We start from the raw sequence: 16,920 nt of genomic DNA, 5'->3' as shown, positions 1-16,920 counted from the left end.
TGACATCTTCCACTTACAATGAGATCTTTTGCTGAACTGTAATTGGACACAAGTTCCTCAAATACTCTTCAGTTATCCATTGAAGAAATTTACTTCTCATGCAGAAGGCAAACAAATGCAAAATTTATGCTACAAACTATGTGTATATGGAGTTATCAGAACTATGCTTCCTCTTTCTCTAATTTTCATGAGGATTTTTTGATTCAGCAGAAAGAGATACACATTATTCATCTTCATTGCTCAGCTTTTATTTGTCCAGATAGAAACAGAAAAGCATTTCTGACTTATCAGTCACAAGGGATTGAGGACTGGAGAGGAAACGACACAGATTTGCCTGAACAACCCTTGGTAAATGCTCACAATCCTTTTACTTAACAATTTAGTTGTACTTAACGTTTTAAAGTAGCTCATGCCCAGAACTTTAAAAAGCAGCTGGTACAGCTGACAGAAAATGCCTCGTTAAAGCTGTCATATGGGGCTTCACCAATCAAAGCTATCCAGGTAAAGAAACTCCCTGGGACAGATCAGGGAGTTCTCTTAAATGGCATTTGTCAGATAGAGGCCTGTGAGATTACTTAGCTTTGGCAAAATTGGACACTCAAGAAACCATCTGATCAACGTGTCCTGGACAGAAAGGCTCAGATACAGTCATGACTGTTTCTGAGAGAGTTAGCAGAGCTGGTAAGATCTTTCCGAAACTCTGTGAGCAGAGATCAGAGCCAAAGGGTCAAATCTTTGAGACTGAGGTTCAGAGATGATGAGTTGGTTGGGATGGGTTATTGGGCATCTTCACTAAACTCTATAAAGTAAAGATGATCCTTACAGAGGCAACATAAGCCAAAAATGACAGAGATATCTTTCTGACTGCAGTGACAGAACAGCAGTATAGGAAACTACAATACAGAAAGAAACATTGATTTTACCCATGTGGCGATGAGAAAAGGAGATAACTATTGCATACATCCTCATAAGGCAATTATTAGCATTTGCAGCTAGAAAGAGCAGGAGTTGATCAATTATTATAAGCTAAATCACGATACGAACTTCATTTCATAGAGCCCAAGAAGTCACTGCAATGGACACTATAATAAATCCTTCAAAGGACAGAAAGGAGATCTGACTGTGTGTGATGGCAGTGGCAGCATGCTTGCAGCAGTGTGTTTGGTGACTTCAGTGTGACTCCCTAGGGAAGCCCATATGAGACACTTCCTAAACGCTTTGCTGCAGACGGTGATTACATCTTACAGTAGCAGCTGATTTATACAAAACTAATCAATATGCTGGACTATTTTTTGCATGCACAGCAAACTTGCTTAAAGCAAATAAAATTTGTGACCAGCAATTACTTATTATCAAACTTACCCTTTCCCGAGCACGCTGGATCTTCTCTCTGTCATGGCTGAGGTTTTCCAGCATCTCCTGTCCAATCTGCTCTGCATTAAAAAATCAAAATGCAAATCATGAAAAATATAGCTTCTGACTGTAAGGACTCAAAATGCCAGGTTAGATTGTAACAAAGCTATTTAAAGAACAGCAGCACCTAATAAAGTGATAGCCTAATCTCTCCTCCTAACTGCAAAGAGGACAATATCATTATTTCAACTTTTCCACACAACATAAAACTGCAGGAGTAACACTCAGACCAGAAGCTGTCCTCTTGCCATCTGTCAAGTTTGCACAGGGTCTGGAAACCAGTGCTGACCTTTGGTCCATGGAACAAAGGCACAAAGACTTCCAAACCTGCTCTGAGTGCTGGGAGCTTGTGCTGCCCACATGCTCCTTACATCCACTCCTTGTCTTAGCAAGGCAGACAGGAAGCCTTCACTAAAACACCAGCAATCCTTTACTTCTGAAGACAGTGAGAAGTCGTGTAAGAAGAAAATCTTTCTTTATGCCTCTCAGCTTTTACCATTGGTGCTTAAATGAAAGTCATTTTGAGCTAAGCCCAATTACTGGTGTCTATTCTCCATCACATAGTATTTCTGGCAGGACTGGAGATGCACTGCAATGGATCTGTTGATGTCTGTAACAGCAGACATATATATTAATCTGTTGGCATCACCATTTGTTTACACACGGGTTGCTTGTTTCCGTAGCTCATGCTGAACCAAAGGTTGCAAAATTATAGCAGAGAGAGGAATCCATGCCTCAAGACAATGCAAGATGCCAAAACTTTACTCTTCAAACAGCTTCAGTCAAATGCTCCTCTTTGACTGAAATAATAGCAGCAAATATAGAAAAGAGATTTTAATCTTCAAAGCTCTACAGGAACATTAAGAAATCCTCCCTGTATTTCCCTGAAGGAGAAAATGAAGTTAAATCACTGCCATTTACAGGTGCGGAAGCAGACACAAGTAGCTGAAGCAGCCGTAGCTTTGCCTCAGGACACATTGTGAGTGTGAGACATGCACGTTCAGTTGGGCTACTGAGTGAGCTCACCACGTGAGTGAAGCCATAAAAACAGGCTTTCTTCATAAACAACAAAAATCATATCTTGCCTTTGCTCTGGTGAATGAGTTGGATGCAAAATGTCATTATGTGAGGAGATATGAGAAAACAAATTGGTTAAAAAAAATAATAAATCACCAATATGCTAGTAGAATAAACTTTTTTTTTTTTTTTTCCTCCCAACAGATATAGTCCATTCTCAGGGAATAATCCAATTAGAGTCACCCCAAACTTTTAAAATCTGGGACGAGTGATTTATTTTCCTAAATGCATTTAACACAATATACACACACTGTCAGATGAAGTCTAAGGAAATTCATTACATGTATATTTCTCTATCTGTTGCCAAGTACAGTACAAGTAAGATAAATATTTCCTCAGATATCTGACCACAAATTGACATCCTCATTATGCTATCTTGTCCCTCTTGGCTTGCTGCGTTTCACTTTTAGCTGTATATATAATGCCTCCCAAAGGTGAAATGTGGTAAGATTTGTGGTTATTGAGTTAAAAAAGCTGTAAGGTGCCATCCAGCTATACAAATGGTAGACTACGAAAGTGATTCGAGGCAGAGCCTTGCCTATGCTTGCATGCCCTAGGACTTACTGCATGAAACCTTAAAGATTTATTCTTATCAAAGCACTTAAAATACCGGCATACAGAAACAGATAAATGCATTCAGTGTAGTCCAGAGAAAAAAAAAACAACAAAGCAAAATACATTAAAATATAGAGAAAATCAATCAAGAAATTACTAAAGAAGCATGAGTTGAAATTATAACAAATACTTCTTGCTAAAAATTATACTTATGGTTGCGCAGACAAGGAGCACAAAGAGCACATTTTCCTTCAGAGGAATAATTGTAAAGTAAATGGCTACAATGGCTTGATATTTCACAAATAAAGCTTGGAAACATCTTTATAGGAAACAGCTCTATTTTTATTACACCAATTTTAAGCAAGTTACTGTGGGTTGTTTTTTTTCATCTTCTTCCTGTCACTGGCAAGTTCACACTCTTAGCTTTTTATAATGATTGAGTTTATTTTCCAACCATCAATGTGACAGCAGCATCAACTGTAAGTGAGGGTAAAACACCGTCACTTTGACGAATAGTGTATTTTCCTCTCATTGTCGATGACTGAAGACATCAATAAATAAGGAAGGAGAGCATGTCAGCCAGAATATCACAGAATGAATTGTTGATATGACACTTAGGGATTAAACCTTCAGCCATGAAGTTCAACCTAGCAGAAGGGTCTGAGAACTGAGATAGTTGCGTTTCTTCCCAGCAGCCTCTATAGATAAATAATTGGATGGATCATCAATTTTACAGGAGCAGCTTTACTCTACATGCACTTTAGCTGATGATCTTTGGCCTTTTTTGGGCTAAAATAACAACATAAGTTGAACAAAGAGATATAACGGAGGTAACATAATCTCACAATAAGTTCGCAAACATAAATTGACACCTTTATCTACAGGTCCTTTTCATATCCTTGTTCTGTTCTCAGAAAACTCACTGATAGCAACAAAAGTTGATTTTTTGCTGGAAGGTCACAACAGTCAAATAAATATATTAATACATGAAGAAAATTCAGACTCATAAATTACATGAAGACACGTCTCCTCACTTGGTTTGCAAGTGAAGGTGCTCAGGACTGGAACAAAGCAACACTACCCCACAGTAAAGCTACAGGCTTGATATCATTGCTATCTGCTTGCTATCATTTCTCAGGTTTTCCAAGGACTCTGATGTTTCCCTGCCAGTTAAATCAGTTTCCCTTCATATGGCAGATCAGTGCTTGTACTGCATGGTTCCTTCCAGATTAGTTACGAAGCAAATTGTTGATGATGCTAATACAGTTATATGAAAAGGTAACATTTCTAAGATATACTGTTCTGCATATGCATGAAGTACGGCCAGTACCCAAACTGAAGATTGTTGTGTGCTGCCAGTAACTGTGTTATTTCCATAGAATCTTCACAGTGTTAATTAGTTGGTGCTACAATTTCTACCTGAAATTCCCAAAACAATGCAGAAAATTGTGTTTCAAAATTGCAGCTGAACTATAAAAAGCAGAAGGGTGAATGCATTCACGGCCTTATAATCTGTTTTCTGACAGGCAGCAGGAATGTTCAGTATAGCAATTATCTCAGTCTTGAACAATGTTGTGATGAACAGAAAAAAAATCTGAAGTACATAAACGTATTAACAAACATCAGTCTTAAGGAGTGAATGCCAAAATTCACAGCTGCAAAACACTGCACCTTGAAGGTGTTTAAACAGAGCAAAGGAAACCAGCTTTTTCAGGGCTGAACACTTTGATAAAAATGAGATGCTATGGGTCTCACACAAACAGTGAAGGTCTATAGTGCAAAAAAGAATGTAACTTATTTCTTTTCCTAAAACACTGAACTCAATTTGAAGAATGAAGATTTCCCAAATTGAAAAACAACAAACAGATGCAAGCCCAAATTCTCTCCCTTCATCCGTGTAACAACTGGAAATTGGCTTTCAACTTTTATATTGAGATACACACCCAAAAGACAACAATCATTTCTAGTGATGCTTTACCCTTCTGAATATGCCCTTACTTTGGGCATAACCCAAAGTAACCTATATGAAGTATTTATTTATAAGTGCAAATCATAATTATTTAATATATGTTCCACAAAGCTTGATTTGTCTTACACACATATCAGGGATGCAAAATAAGTAGCATTTGACTAGTTTTTCTTTTTTTGCTTTTAGTCATTTAAGTATTTACAGCCAAACTGATTTTGAAAGAGCTTCTTCTAGTCACTTTTTTCCTGAAGAACAAGTAATATTGAGTAATAATGAGTAATGTCAAGAGACAGGAATGATGCGGAATGAGCCACTCCAGGCTTTTGGATAAATAAACACGCATTTTAATTAATTTTGATGACAGAGACTGCATTTTTTCTTTTCATATGAAAAATAAAAATAAAAAAATGCAACATGGTTTAATAAAGCACTTTCCTCTCAAAATGTACCCTATATGTCTGTACGTACTTACATAAAATGAAAGAAAACACGTTTTGTAAGAGGCAGCTGAAATGCTGATACAGTTTAAAAATACTAAAAAGGATTACAAACAACCAAATCATGCAGAGGATGCCTGAAGTATGATTTGTCTAATCTTGTCTTATGCACAATGCACACACGTGAGCTATGCAATTAGAGGTGGGAAATCACAAACTAATTTACACCAGGAAAAGGAGATGGTCAAGTTAAAAACCAAGAAGAAATAAGCTCAAAAAAACATCCACAACACCGTTTGTCATGGCAGAAGGAATCAGAATAAGAATGGATAACATCTCCACACTGAGCTCTCCAGGCTTGCCTAGAGAGTAACACCAGTGGAGAATACACTTCTCTGTTGGCTTTGCATAGAGACACAGCCTGCTGTGAAGGCAGAGCAAAAGCTTATGGAACATTCTTAGACATGAACTAGGCTGGCACAGGTAGAAAATCCAGTAAACACATTCAAGGTTGGGACAGTTTTTTTCCAAAACACTGCCACTCTGCTCCGGAGAAATTAAAGGTTTAGATTTTAGGAGACTAGAGTGATAAATCATTAATGACAGTTTCTGGGAAAAAAATACAAAAATGCTAGAAGGTGTTAAATGCTAGCTGTTCAGAGGTGGCAGCAAGCAGATTTACAAACTTGGAAAATATATAGCGTAGGAGTCAGAAGAATTTGGGGTTAAGTCAAAATGCTTTATGCTTCTGACAGCAGAAAGTTAATAAAGAAAGTGATGACACATCTTTATGTGTAGGGACACAGGTAAAAGTCCTACAAATTTACAAGCTTACAGTTGATGAATATTATGTTGAACAGTCAATATAATTAGATACAGAGGGATTTAGATCATTACAGTTATTAAATGACAAATACGGGTTAATACAGATAAGCGAAGGATGATATAATAGCTACATGCCAATGGAGAGAATGTTTGCACAACATTAATGGTGAAATGTGAGAGTTGTTGTTCAAATGACTCCTGAATCCGCAGCAAAGAAATTAATTTGCATGTTAGTCACTTAACATAAGAAATTAAAAATTAGCTACACATTGTAGGGACTGGTTGATATCTTCAGAACTGCTGTATCTTACAAAGAGTACTGACAGTCCAGAGTGTACTGAGGACATCCAGCACTTCCAGAGCTTTCAGAAATACAATTACAAGAGAGGAAAAAAGGAGATGCATTCTCTTACTGCAAAAGCAAAAAAAAACACCTAACAATATCTCCAATGTGTCCACCAAACTTAAAATACAAATATTTTTCTAACAAGAAAGGTTTCTATATACTATAATAGATGTTCACAGTATTCTTTTCATTGGGCAACAACAAAAGGGTCTACTAATCATGAGATGAGAGAAGCCAGAAAGAAAAGCACCCAGAACATCTAACCAGAACTCGGCACTGTGCTTTGTTCAAAGTAAGGAAGAAGAGATATTTGAGGAAGATGCCACACACCTTTAAGAACAAACTGAATGCGTTTCATAACCAATACCTCTCATGGTCCAGGCCCACCTTGTCCTTCCCAAGGAGAAAAAAAAAAAAAAAAAAAGGACAGATGAATGAGAAGAATATAGGAAAAAGAAAGGAGAAAGATGATATATGACAGACCTAGTAAGTTCACCTCTAGTAGCCTTTTCTTTTTCTAAGGTTTCATAGCTTTTCTGAAATCCTAACTTACATCAATCTGATGGTATAAAGCCACTCATTTCTCACTAACTGATGTATTTTTTTTCTGTCTACTCCCATCACCCATCTATCTGAGCTCCCTCACTAATATCCTCCCAGCTACGTTCACAGGAGGTGACAGACTTTGATTCCCCTGAAAGTGTCTATATTGAAGCCCAGACCTTGTTCCAGCCGTGCTCAGCAAGGCTTATCCACTCCAAATCCCTCCCTTCACTTTTCTTTTCTTCTCCTTGCTTCGAAAAAGTTCTAAGGCAAAAGAAATCCTTGCTTAGTGCATCAAGATAAGTAAACAACTTGCTACTCTCATTTCAGTCACATATGGAACTGAAGTTGGGAACCAGCCCTCAGCATCCTTTCTTCCTTCCACTTGAAGTGCTGTCAGAATGGAAAAAGTCCCCTCTTGCTCTGAGCAAGGAATAGATGTTGCTTCATTACAGAACTGCCCGTCTTGAACTTTTCTGAAGGCAGTTTAGCATCGGAGAGTATTAGTAATAATTACATCTAAATCAAGTTGCAGAAACATACTGTATAAAACTTGATCGACAAACCATCACTTAATTAAAACTATGACTCCAAACAGCAACAAGACAATAGGGATCTTTGGTTCATCTAACTAAGGCTGAATTAATAGTCATAATTTAATAAAAAATGCTCCACCATCTACTCAAAGCAGTGTAAATAATTACTTTGGACCCTGCAGTATTCCTTACTTCAAAGACTCAAGACGTGTAGGCAGAGACTTGGCAACTTGGGCTACTGCATACAGCAGCTCGAGGCCTTGGAAATCACGAAGCTGGCCCTACCTCTATAGCTGATTTACTCTTAATGCAATAAATACACTTCAAGAGACAGAGCTTAGCACAAAATAGATGAGACAGACTCTTAGCCAACACACAAACAGCAAAGTCCAATTAGGCTATCAAAAGATAAGAAAAATATATAAAATGTTGAAATACAACTTAAAATTGAAGCGTGGAACAGGATATATTTAAAAATAACTAACTGTACAAAGCCCCAGCACATAACATTTAAAGAAAAGAGCTGCTAATTATATCTGTAAGTACTGGAACTTTATTTTTATTCATGGCCGATTTACATAGCTAAAAAAGTAAGAATGAGGTTCTTTCCAGCATCTCTTTCTGGACACAAAAAAAATCCATGAAAAGAGTGTTTTCACTCTGACAAATGGCTACTAGAAGCAAGAAGCAATATCAGCAAATGAAAACCAAGCCAGAGAGAAATACAACGACATACAGGTTTGCTCAGATTTCCCCTAATATCCTAACGTACCAGGTTTACTCTGGATCCACAGACAGATTAGAAAGTTGGAAGAGATCACAGTAGGAGCAAGAAATCTATGCTTATTTGATTTTTAATACTTCCATAGACCTAAAAGGTGTTTTAACCTGCCTTACGCTGTTCAGCAATTCATTTTCAATGAGAATGGAAGTATCTCTTATTGTATTCACATCCATTTTTAAGCAACAAAAAATAGAAAGAAAACAGCATCCAGAAAAATAAAATAAACCTAGAGGACAATTAATAAATAATGCTTAACGCTATTGACCAAAAAGTGTAAGTGCTCTGTGCAAAAATAAAGCATTCTGAAAACTACATATATGTATAAACTTTTTTAAACACGACAAGGCCCACAAAGCAGGTGAATAGCTCAGCAACCTCGAGGCTGGCTTCAGTGCAACTCATTCTTTGAATACGAATTAGCAATGGGTAATCGCAGCATATTTATGAGGCCTTTTGCCTGGTCCTTTTCTCCAGTGAATGCTGTATTATTCATTGCGTGTGCCCTGACCCCAGTGCGCTCCTGTTCTGACAAATCATACTTGATTAAGACAAATCTTTATTAGTTAGCTAGTCAACTTCCCCATTTATCATTTGCAAATCCCATTCTCCTTTTCAGGTACAGTAGAAGTAACTGAAACCGTTTTTTTTCCAAATAAAATGAAATGCTTGTTATAGACAGTAAGTGCAAACAGGAGCTTAGAAGACAGTAATAGATGATGAAACGAAGGTTTAACAGGCATAAATTACAAACATGGCAAAACTCTAACACAATAGCTTATTTTAGATAGGCTAAGGGAACATTAATTAGCCCATCCTTTCAGTGCTTCCTATTTTCCCACCAACTCAATCTCTCGACATTTCAACACCATAAAAAAAGAACTGTATTGCAAAGGTGCAGGCTGAAAGTACAGAGGTTTAAAACATAATAATAAAGAGATTGCTGAGTGAAGTTATTGTTCAAGGTTTCTACCAAAACAAAACAAAAAAATTTAAAAGGCGGCAAAAGAAATTTAAAATTATTCATGACATTCAAATTTCCGTTTAAATGCAATATTTCTCCAAAGACACGGCAATTTGGAGAGGAAAAAAACCCTTTATAAACAATGTTGGTTTATTCAGCGGGTAATTTACAACTAGGAAAGCTTGTGACGTCTAATGAGCATAAGTTTTGTCATGATGGTTTTGCTTGCAAAGAGGAATCTTCCTTTCTTCCTTCAGGACTCTGGAAATCTCGACTATTTGGAAATGGAAGATGAGGAGTAAAGGGCCTAGGTTCCAGTACTGTCCCAAACTTTTGGTCTGTCTTCTGAAGGGACCTTTATGAAATGTTCATGGCACCTAACTCAACAGTCCTTGCTGAGATGTCTGCTACAGAACTTCCACCGTGCTAGAAAGCAATACAGGGAAACACACCTAGATGATGGTGCATGGCACCTGATCTAGGTGCTACAGTCAAGGTAAGTATCTGTTTACTCCATAGGGTGCAGAAATAAAAAGAAGAAAAAATAATCTTGAAAACATGAGACCAATATGAGGAAAGATCATGCAATACATTTCAGAAAGAATGGGGACAAAAGCACCCGAACTGGGCAGAAGTGCAGCAGTGAAGCAATGCTGTAGAACTGGTGGTAAGAACTGGTCTTAAGAGACACCACCAATCCTTACAGAGAAAAAATATGACAATTTGCATGTGTCTGTATTTTTGTTTCTGATGAAGTTTAGTAGCTTGTATATTTTACTACGCTTTGAGTCTTCCATTTATCCATAATTTAAATGCCTCAATTAGAGCCTGTCATTTGAAATATATAGTAATTTAAAAACCCGCACCTACAGGACAAAACACTGACACAGCCATCTCTGTGCTGCCTATACAATGACCTTCTCACAGACTCCTGCCTTTCTCCACTCAGATCTGCCCATGTTAAGTCATTTTTCTCCCTGTTCATATTTTTATTCTTAGCCTGCAGGACCAGTGCAGCTATGGATTCTTCTCCTTTTTCACACACATCAGCTAAGTGTTAGTTATTTCCATCCACAACATTGCCTTCGATTACACACAGAGTAATGCTGAGAAAACCACTACCTCATTAAACCCACAGCAAGGGAACAGAAGGAACAGTGAAAAATACCTGATGGTCTGGCAAATCACTGTTATCAGGAGGTATATAAGAAAGAAAGAATCCAGACTGATTTTAAAATCCAGGCTGAGTTTGCAGGGTTATATATAAAATCTCTGCTCTTGTACTTGTCAACCAAAGATATTTCTTCTGGAAATTGCTGAGATGGAAATAAAGGCTTTCCCATAATACATTTTTTTTACAGCAATCGTCAGAGCAGAATTATATTTTAGCTGTTCAGATGGCGTTTAAGGAGGCAGACTTACATAGGGCCTTTACTGCATGTAGGCACAATCTGTTTCTAAGGGATCCCTGCGAGGAAAAATTGTTGAAAAAATGAGTTTTCAGTAGGTGTCTAGGATGACAAGTGTGATTTCTTCTGACGGAGGAACTCAGCAACACTTACGCTTGTTTTTGGCATCTCCACACTAGACTACTGCTTCGTGGTTTAATTGAGAGCACACCTGGAGACAACTAAAAACAAACAATTCCAGAACAGACCAGCTTACTGTGTGGAAAAGTGACTTTTTGCTTGGATCCATCTGAAGCAGCTGCTTGCAGTGCTCCAAATGCAATCCCAGCTCCTGGAAGCCATCTTTGAAGTCCTTGGTGGTCTGGGCTGGGGCTGCCAGACACTGCTTCTCTCTGCTAGGTGTTACTGAGTTGTCATCAGCAGGGATGCATGTGCTGGAGGTGCTAGGAAGAAGCAATGGCCCCTGAGCAGCCACGAAATGTCCTTGGTTCCCTCACTCCTGTCAGGTCCCAGACCTATCAACATGCAGGACATGCTGCCAGAGCCATCAGGTAGGCTGCTGGGGAAAGCAATTAACAATTTCATAAGATAGCAGGCCAGTGCTAGCATTTACTTGTGTGAATAAATATATATTTCTTTGCTGGACTTTTTTTTGTTTTTTTTCTGTTGTTCTACTTAGAGGACCAACAACAGCAAAGCAGTCAGCCCAACAGCCCCTTGCCTGGCACAGCAAAGGGACTTTCTGGATTTTCTGTCATGTTCAGAGTGCAAGGAGGTCAAGGCCAGATCTGGCTAAGGACCAGGACTGCCGGTTTCTGTATTCACAATGAATGGCATGCCACCTATGGGCAGGTACAATCCAGTTGACTGGCCTCGCTCATCTTTCTTACCTACGTCCATGGCCATTTTCACATTTCGTTCCTATTTTGGCCACGAGTTTAAAATATATATATTTAATGTTTTCGAAAATTTCTTGGAGCAATCTTTAATGTTGCAAAACAGGATGTGAGAATATTCCCTAAGGGAATATTTGTGCCTTTTTCTCCATTTCTCAAATGGGTGTGAGGGAACCCACTCCAGCAGAACGCAGTATCCACCATTAAAAAGATTGCACTCCTTTGGAAGGCATTCCAATATTGTATGTAGTTTGTGAGGTATGCATTTTCGTTATAAATACCAGTCTGAATATTATTTTAACTGAAAAAACAGCATTAGGAAGTATTATCAAAATGCAAACTGAAGCAGCACACTCTCCTCAACTACAGAACGCTGCTTTTAATCTCACAAAGGATTTCCAAATTATTTGAGCAGCAAAATATAATTATCCCACGATCTATCAAATTGGTAAATTATTGCGGCGCGACATTTTATCACAAACACTCAGTTTACAACCATAACTTTGCTGGAAATTCTCAAGAAGTGTTAAACCAATGTCAGTGTCTCAGTAATTTCGCAGTTTAAAAACAGTTAGAAATGTAATGACTACACTGCACTTGATTAAAGCATTTACAGCTCTAATCAAAAACTGACAGCAAGATCAAAGATGTTAACTTAAATCTCTCTTCTAATTATGTTTAAAATGCCACACCTCAGGCCTGTCTCTCCTCTTCTTTTTCAAACCAAATTCTGCTTAAGAAAGATCTAACACTTCTTAACAGTTCATTATCCAATAAAACTATTCAAAGCTTAAAAGCAATCTACACAATTAGTCAGGACCTCAGGGAGTCCACCGGTAGTCTTTATTACAGGGCTTCATATTAAAACACCTTAATTATATTTGTCAAATGGATTTCATTAAAACCCATCGTCACTTTAATTTTCATATTTTGACAGTGCTGGCATAGCATTATTACCACCTGCCAAGCTACGAACTACAACAAAATTATCAAATTCCTTCAAATACTAAGCCGTTTTTTTTTTTGTAGCTGACCAATGATTTCCCTCTTTTTTGTGAATGCACCATAATTAAGAGGAATAATTAAAGTTCCATATAGAAGCAGCATATGCACAAGTGAAATCGTGCGGTGCGTCAGCTGCAGGTGTGTAAATAAGAACCTATATAGATACCTGCTTGCCAGGAGCACATAACACAAAGGTAGGACACATATACTGAAGTGCTTCTGAATAATAAAGCCAAGACATCAAACAGAATGAACTATTATTTAATCAAATGACAACCATGATGACTTGAAAGCAGAGGACATTTTAACTTCCACTCATTATGCTGTCATTTCAACACAACAGATCTGGGGATTATGACCATATACTGTAACCACAGTTTTATTTCAGATATAACCCTCTGAGGTTCCACTTGGCTTTAGACACTCACACTGAAATATAATTAGAACAAATTACCCTCTCTAATACACACAGCACCACTACAGTGGCTTCTGATATTTATGATGCATTCCCAATGCAAGACTTGTATTTTATTTTTATTTTTTTAAATACGCAGTAACACAGCAATCAACAGTTTTAGACAATTGCAAATAATACAAAACCAGGTACTGGCATCTATACTGCAGTGCAGTTCGGGCTGCTAATGTCATAAGGAATATATAAAGAAATACTTTCCCCTTTTTTCTTTCTTGAAATACTGTCCAGAAAACAGAAAGAAAACAACAATTTACCAGTATTGTGCTTATATTTACCAAGCTAAATTCAAGCCTGATTAACTCCATGTTCTTCAGTGAACATGGGTATGAGATGAATTTGGCCCACAACAGATAAAACAATAGCATGCAAATTGCAATGGGGAAAGAACAGAGAATTTGCCTCTTTCATATAATCATAACAAGAAATAAGAAATGAAGAGGTTTCTGCCATATGTCTGACACACTTCACTGCTTTGTATGAAGGTCTCAAGAGTAATGATCTCTGTGTGTTATGAATATTTTAAGACTCACTAAATGTTCTTGGATTATTGTGGGTAAAACTATAATTTTAAAGAACCAGTTTAAATGACAATTAAATATTATTCTTACTTAGGAAAAAATGGTTAATAATTTTTTAATGTAATACCAAGGAGGAAAGCCTCAGCCCCTTCCACATCCTATTACAAGTTTTGGCAAAGGAATTCTTGAAGACAGGCTGGGTTTTATTTTATTTCTATTTCATTTTATTTATTTTTATCATTTTAATTGCTTCTAAACTACAAATAAGTAAAACAGAATACTTACAAGCAAGGGACTACGAGCTGAGCACAGATCTCTTCTTCGATTTTTTGGCAAGTCATTTATTTCTGGCAAGTCGCTATTTCTTTTATGCTATTTAGTCAAATGGGAGGCAAAGAATGTTTCTGCTAGAATCCCACCAAAATAAGCTAAGCAAGTGCTCACATACTGCTTTGCTTCTGCTATCAGGATATCTTACAGTGAAATAATCAGAATTTTCAGGTGCCTACCGTTCAACTTCAAACTCCCATTCAACCTTGAGTGCACGCAGAGTTTCCTCTTGGAAACCCCCAATCTCAAAGCCAGAGACAATGCAGGAATTATGCAGCATTTTGAAAACCCACCCAACCCAGAGTGTTGACTTGCTTCTACTGAGATGGCAGAGCCGACTCCTGTGCTCAGTGCAGGGATGGACAGACGGACAGACAGAGAAGCTTCCCAGACCACGGTAAATGTGTATTACGGATGATTATTTTTTTCCATTGTTGTTTTAATGTGAATGTGTGGAAGGGTTGGTGGGAGAACAGCAAAAGGAGAGGAGGAGTTGGTCGATAAAGAAAGCTCACACGAGTCCTTGATACAACAGGCTGTGCTTTCCCTCTTGATATTTCTTCTCCTCCTTGCACCTAGATTTGCCTTCTCCCTGTGAGCACTTTGTAAGGCTCTGCTTTTGGTTCCCTTCCTGCACAGATCTGCAGTAATTTACGCCTGGAGAATCTCAGCACAAACAAACTCAGCTACTACTTAATAAGTGACAGATTTCCCTCCCTGCTTCACTACCATTTCCTCTCCAATCTATCTCATTGCTTAGCCTTCAACTCAAATTCAACAAAACACAGCAGTTCCTTGTCCTCCCAACACATCTCCTCTCCATCTATACTCATTAAATGCAACACGATCATCCCCTTTTTCACCCAGACTCAACATCTTTTTTAACTCAGTGCTCTCACTTCTGGGCAAGCTGTCCGACTCCTTCTGCCTAACATTGATACGAAACAGTCTGGTCCCATCCATTCACCTTCCTAAAACTTCCACATTGGCTCTCACTTTTTTTTTTCTTTTTCTTTTTTTTTTTTCTTTTTCCCTAGCCTGGACATAAATCTATGGTATCACAGTAATACAGAGCACTGTTACAAATATCTTTGTTTACTTTTTAGCACAATAGTGGTCACCTTTTTCTTTCTAGCCATGCCATTGCCTCTCACCACTTCAGCACATTAAGCAACAGCTACATTTCTTCCATAGCCAACCCTATGTCGTCTGACTTCTCTCATTTGCCACCAGCATATTAATTCCTTTCTCAACTCAGGCATCATTCACTTGTTAAATTTTCACCCCAGCTCCTCTGCACTTTCTCCCATGTTGCCACTCATGATTGTAAGAAGCAGATCATAAAAAACTCATCACCTCATCGCATTCCCAAAAGCTCTTATCCGGCTTTTCTTGTCCATCAATATACCACACAGCTGGCACTGCAACCTCAGCCAAAACCAAGAACCTTCACATTATATGAATTCCTCAGTGCCTGGTAGAATGCCTACTTGCTTGTGTTTCTAGCAAGTAGGGATGGGCATCATCCATGATGGAGGAGAGATGTACCGTTAGAAAGAAGTTATCAGTCCTCATCTTTACTGTTGCACTGGAGGTGTGATGCAGAGATTTGTGGCGCGTGCCACACTACTGTCAGACTTTACTATTTCAAAACAACCACTATCCCCCACAAGCTATCAACAAGTGGAACGTAAATCCTGTTGTCACGAGTGAATAATTTATTAAATTGACAGTATTACTAATAATTACAGAAAGAGTGTCTGTTTCTCTCTCTTGACAAACAGGAAGACAGCCACATTTCCCATTTCAGCTACGATACACAAGGAACAATTCAAAGTGATGCTTGTCCCTGGCTGGCACGCATTCTTTACCATTTGAAGTTTATTTGATACAAATGAGGGCCTACAGAACCCTGCTGACATGAAGTCACAGAGAGCATATACATTTATGAATACTGCATTTACTGCACTTTGTATGCAATGTTTGTTAGGTCTTGGTGTTGAAATCTCAGCTCTGAATCTATCTTGAAGATGTCAAGGATGTGTTGTGAGCTCTTTCTTTTTCCCCCTCCCAGAAGAAAAAAAACCCAACACCACAACAGCCTTTATGATTTTAATTATCTAGATCATGTTATCTGTTTTATTTGAAATCTTATTATGGAAGCTACAAACTTTTTTTTTCTTTTTTTTAATTTTTCTTTAAATGGAAGGAAATGTGAAGACAGAACTGTCCAGCTGGATTAGACATTTATAAAACCTAGTGCCAACAGTGAGCTGTCAAAGCCAGCAATCAAATGTAACCCTGGCAAAAAAAAAGAACGCAGACTGCTGTGAAGAGATTTACTTAGAGGAAACTCTCAAATTGTGCTTTTTTTTTTTTTTTTTGTCCCAACTCTCCTTTCCTGCAGCAGTTTTTGCTGCCTTTTTCTTGAAGTTTACTGTTGCAGTTCTACAATGCAAAAGATCTGGATAGAAAATTGTGGCTCTCCTTCCAAAAATTAAGCTCCATTGAATTGTGAAGTAGGCATTAATAAAAAGATCTCCACAATATTCCCAGGATTAGAAAACGAGCAACTATACAACAAGAGGATAACATTTGTATTTTGGCCTTATCTCTTCTGCAGGATACCTACACTTCTAGGAGTCTCTCTCCACTACAAAGTGATATGCTACATAATTATTTTCAAGCAATGTCACAAAGCCTTATTAATACCTTTTTTTTTTTTATTTAAGATTTTAAGAATGACATTCTCTCTGATTTATACACAGTCCTAGTTTTAATGCAACAAACAAAAAATAGGATCATAATGCAGCATACTTTGTGATACATGTATGTTTTCCT

The 16,920-nt window shown here is 37.8% G+C and overlaps 1 protein-coding gene across 4 annotated transcripts in view; it reads right to left on the bottom strand.

Annotated features, from left to right (window-relative positions):
• The window catches only part of VTI1A (vesicle transport through interaction with t-SNAREs 1A), a 249,894-nt gene that overhangs the window by 99,051 nt on the left and 133,923 nt on the right, over positions 1-16,920 (bottom strand). For all 4 annotated transcript variants that reach the window (XM_085229582.1, XM_085229579.1, XM_085229580.1 and 1 more), the window contains one exon: positions 1,363-1,433. In XM_085229582.1, the coding sequence (XP_085085708.1) occupies positions 1,363-1,433 (71 nt within the window). The remainder of the gene's footprint in view (positions 1-1,362; positions 1,434-16,920) is intronic.

Source organism: Meleagris gallopavo, chromosome 8 (assembly GCF_905368555.1).
Source record: "Meleagris gallopavo chromosome 8, MGAL_WU_HG_1.1, whole genome shotgun sequence".
Lineage (NCBI taxonomy): Eukaryota > Metazoa > Chordata > Aves > Galliformes > Phasianidae > Meleagris > Meleagris gallopavo.
Note: the sequence above shows the minus strand (reverse complement) of the source record. Positions and strands in the feature narration are given on the sequence as shown.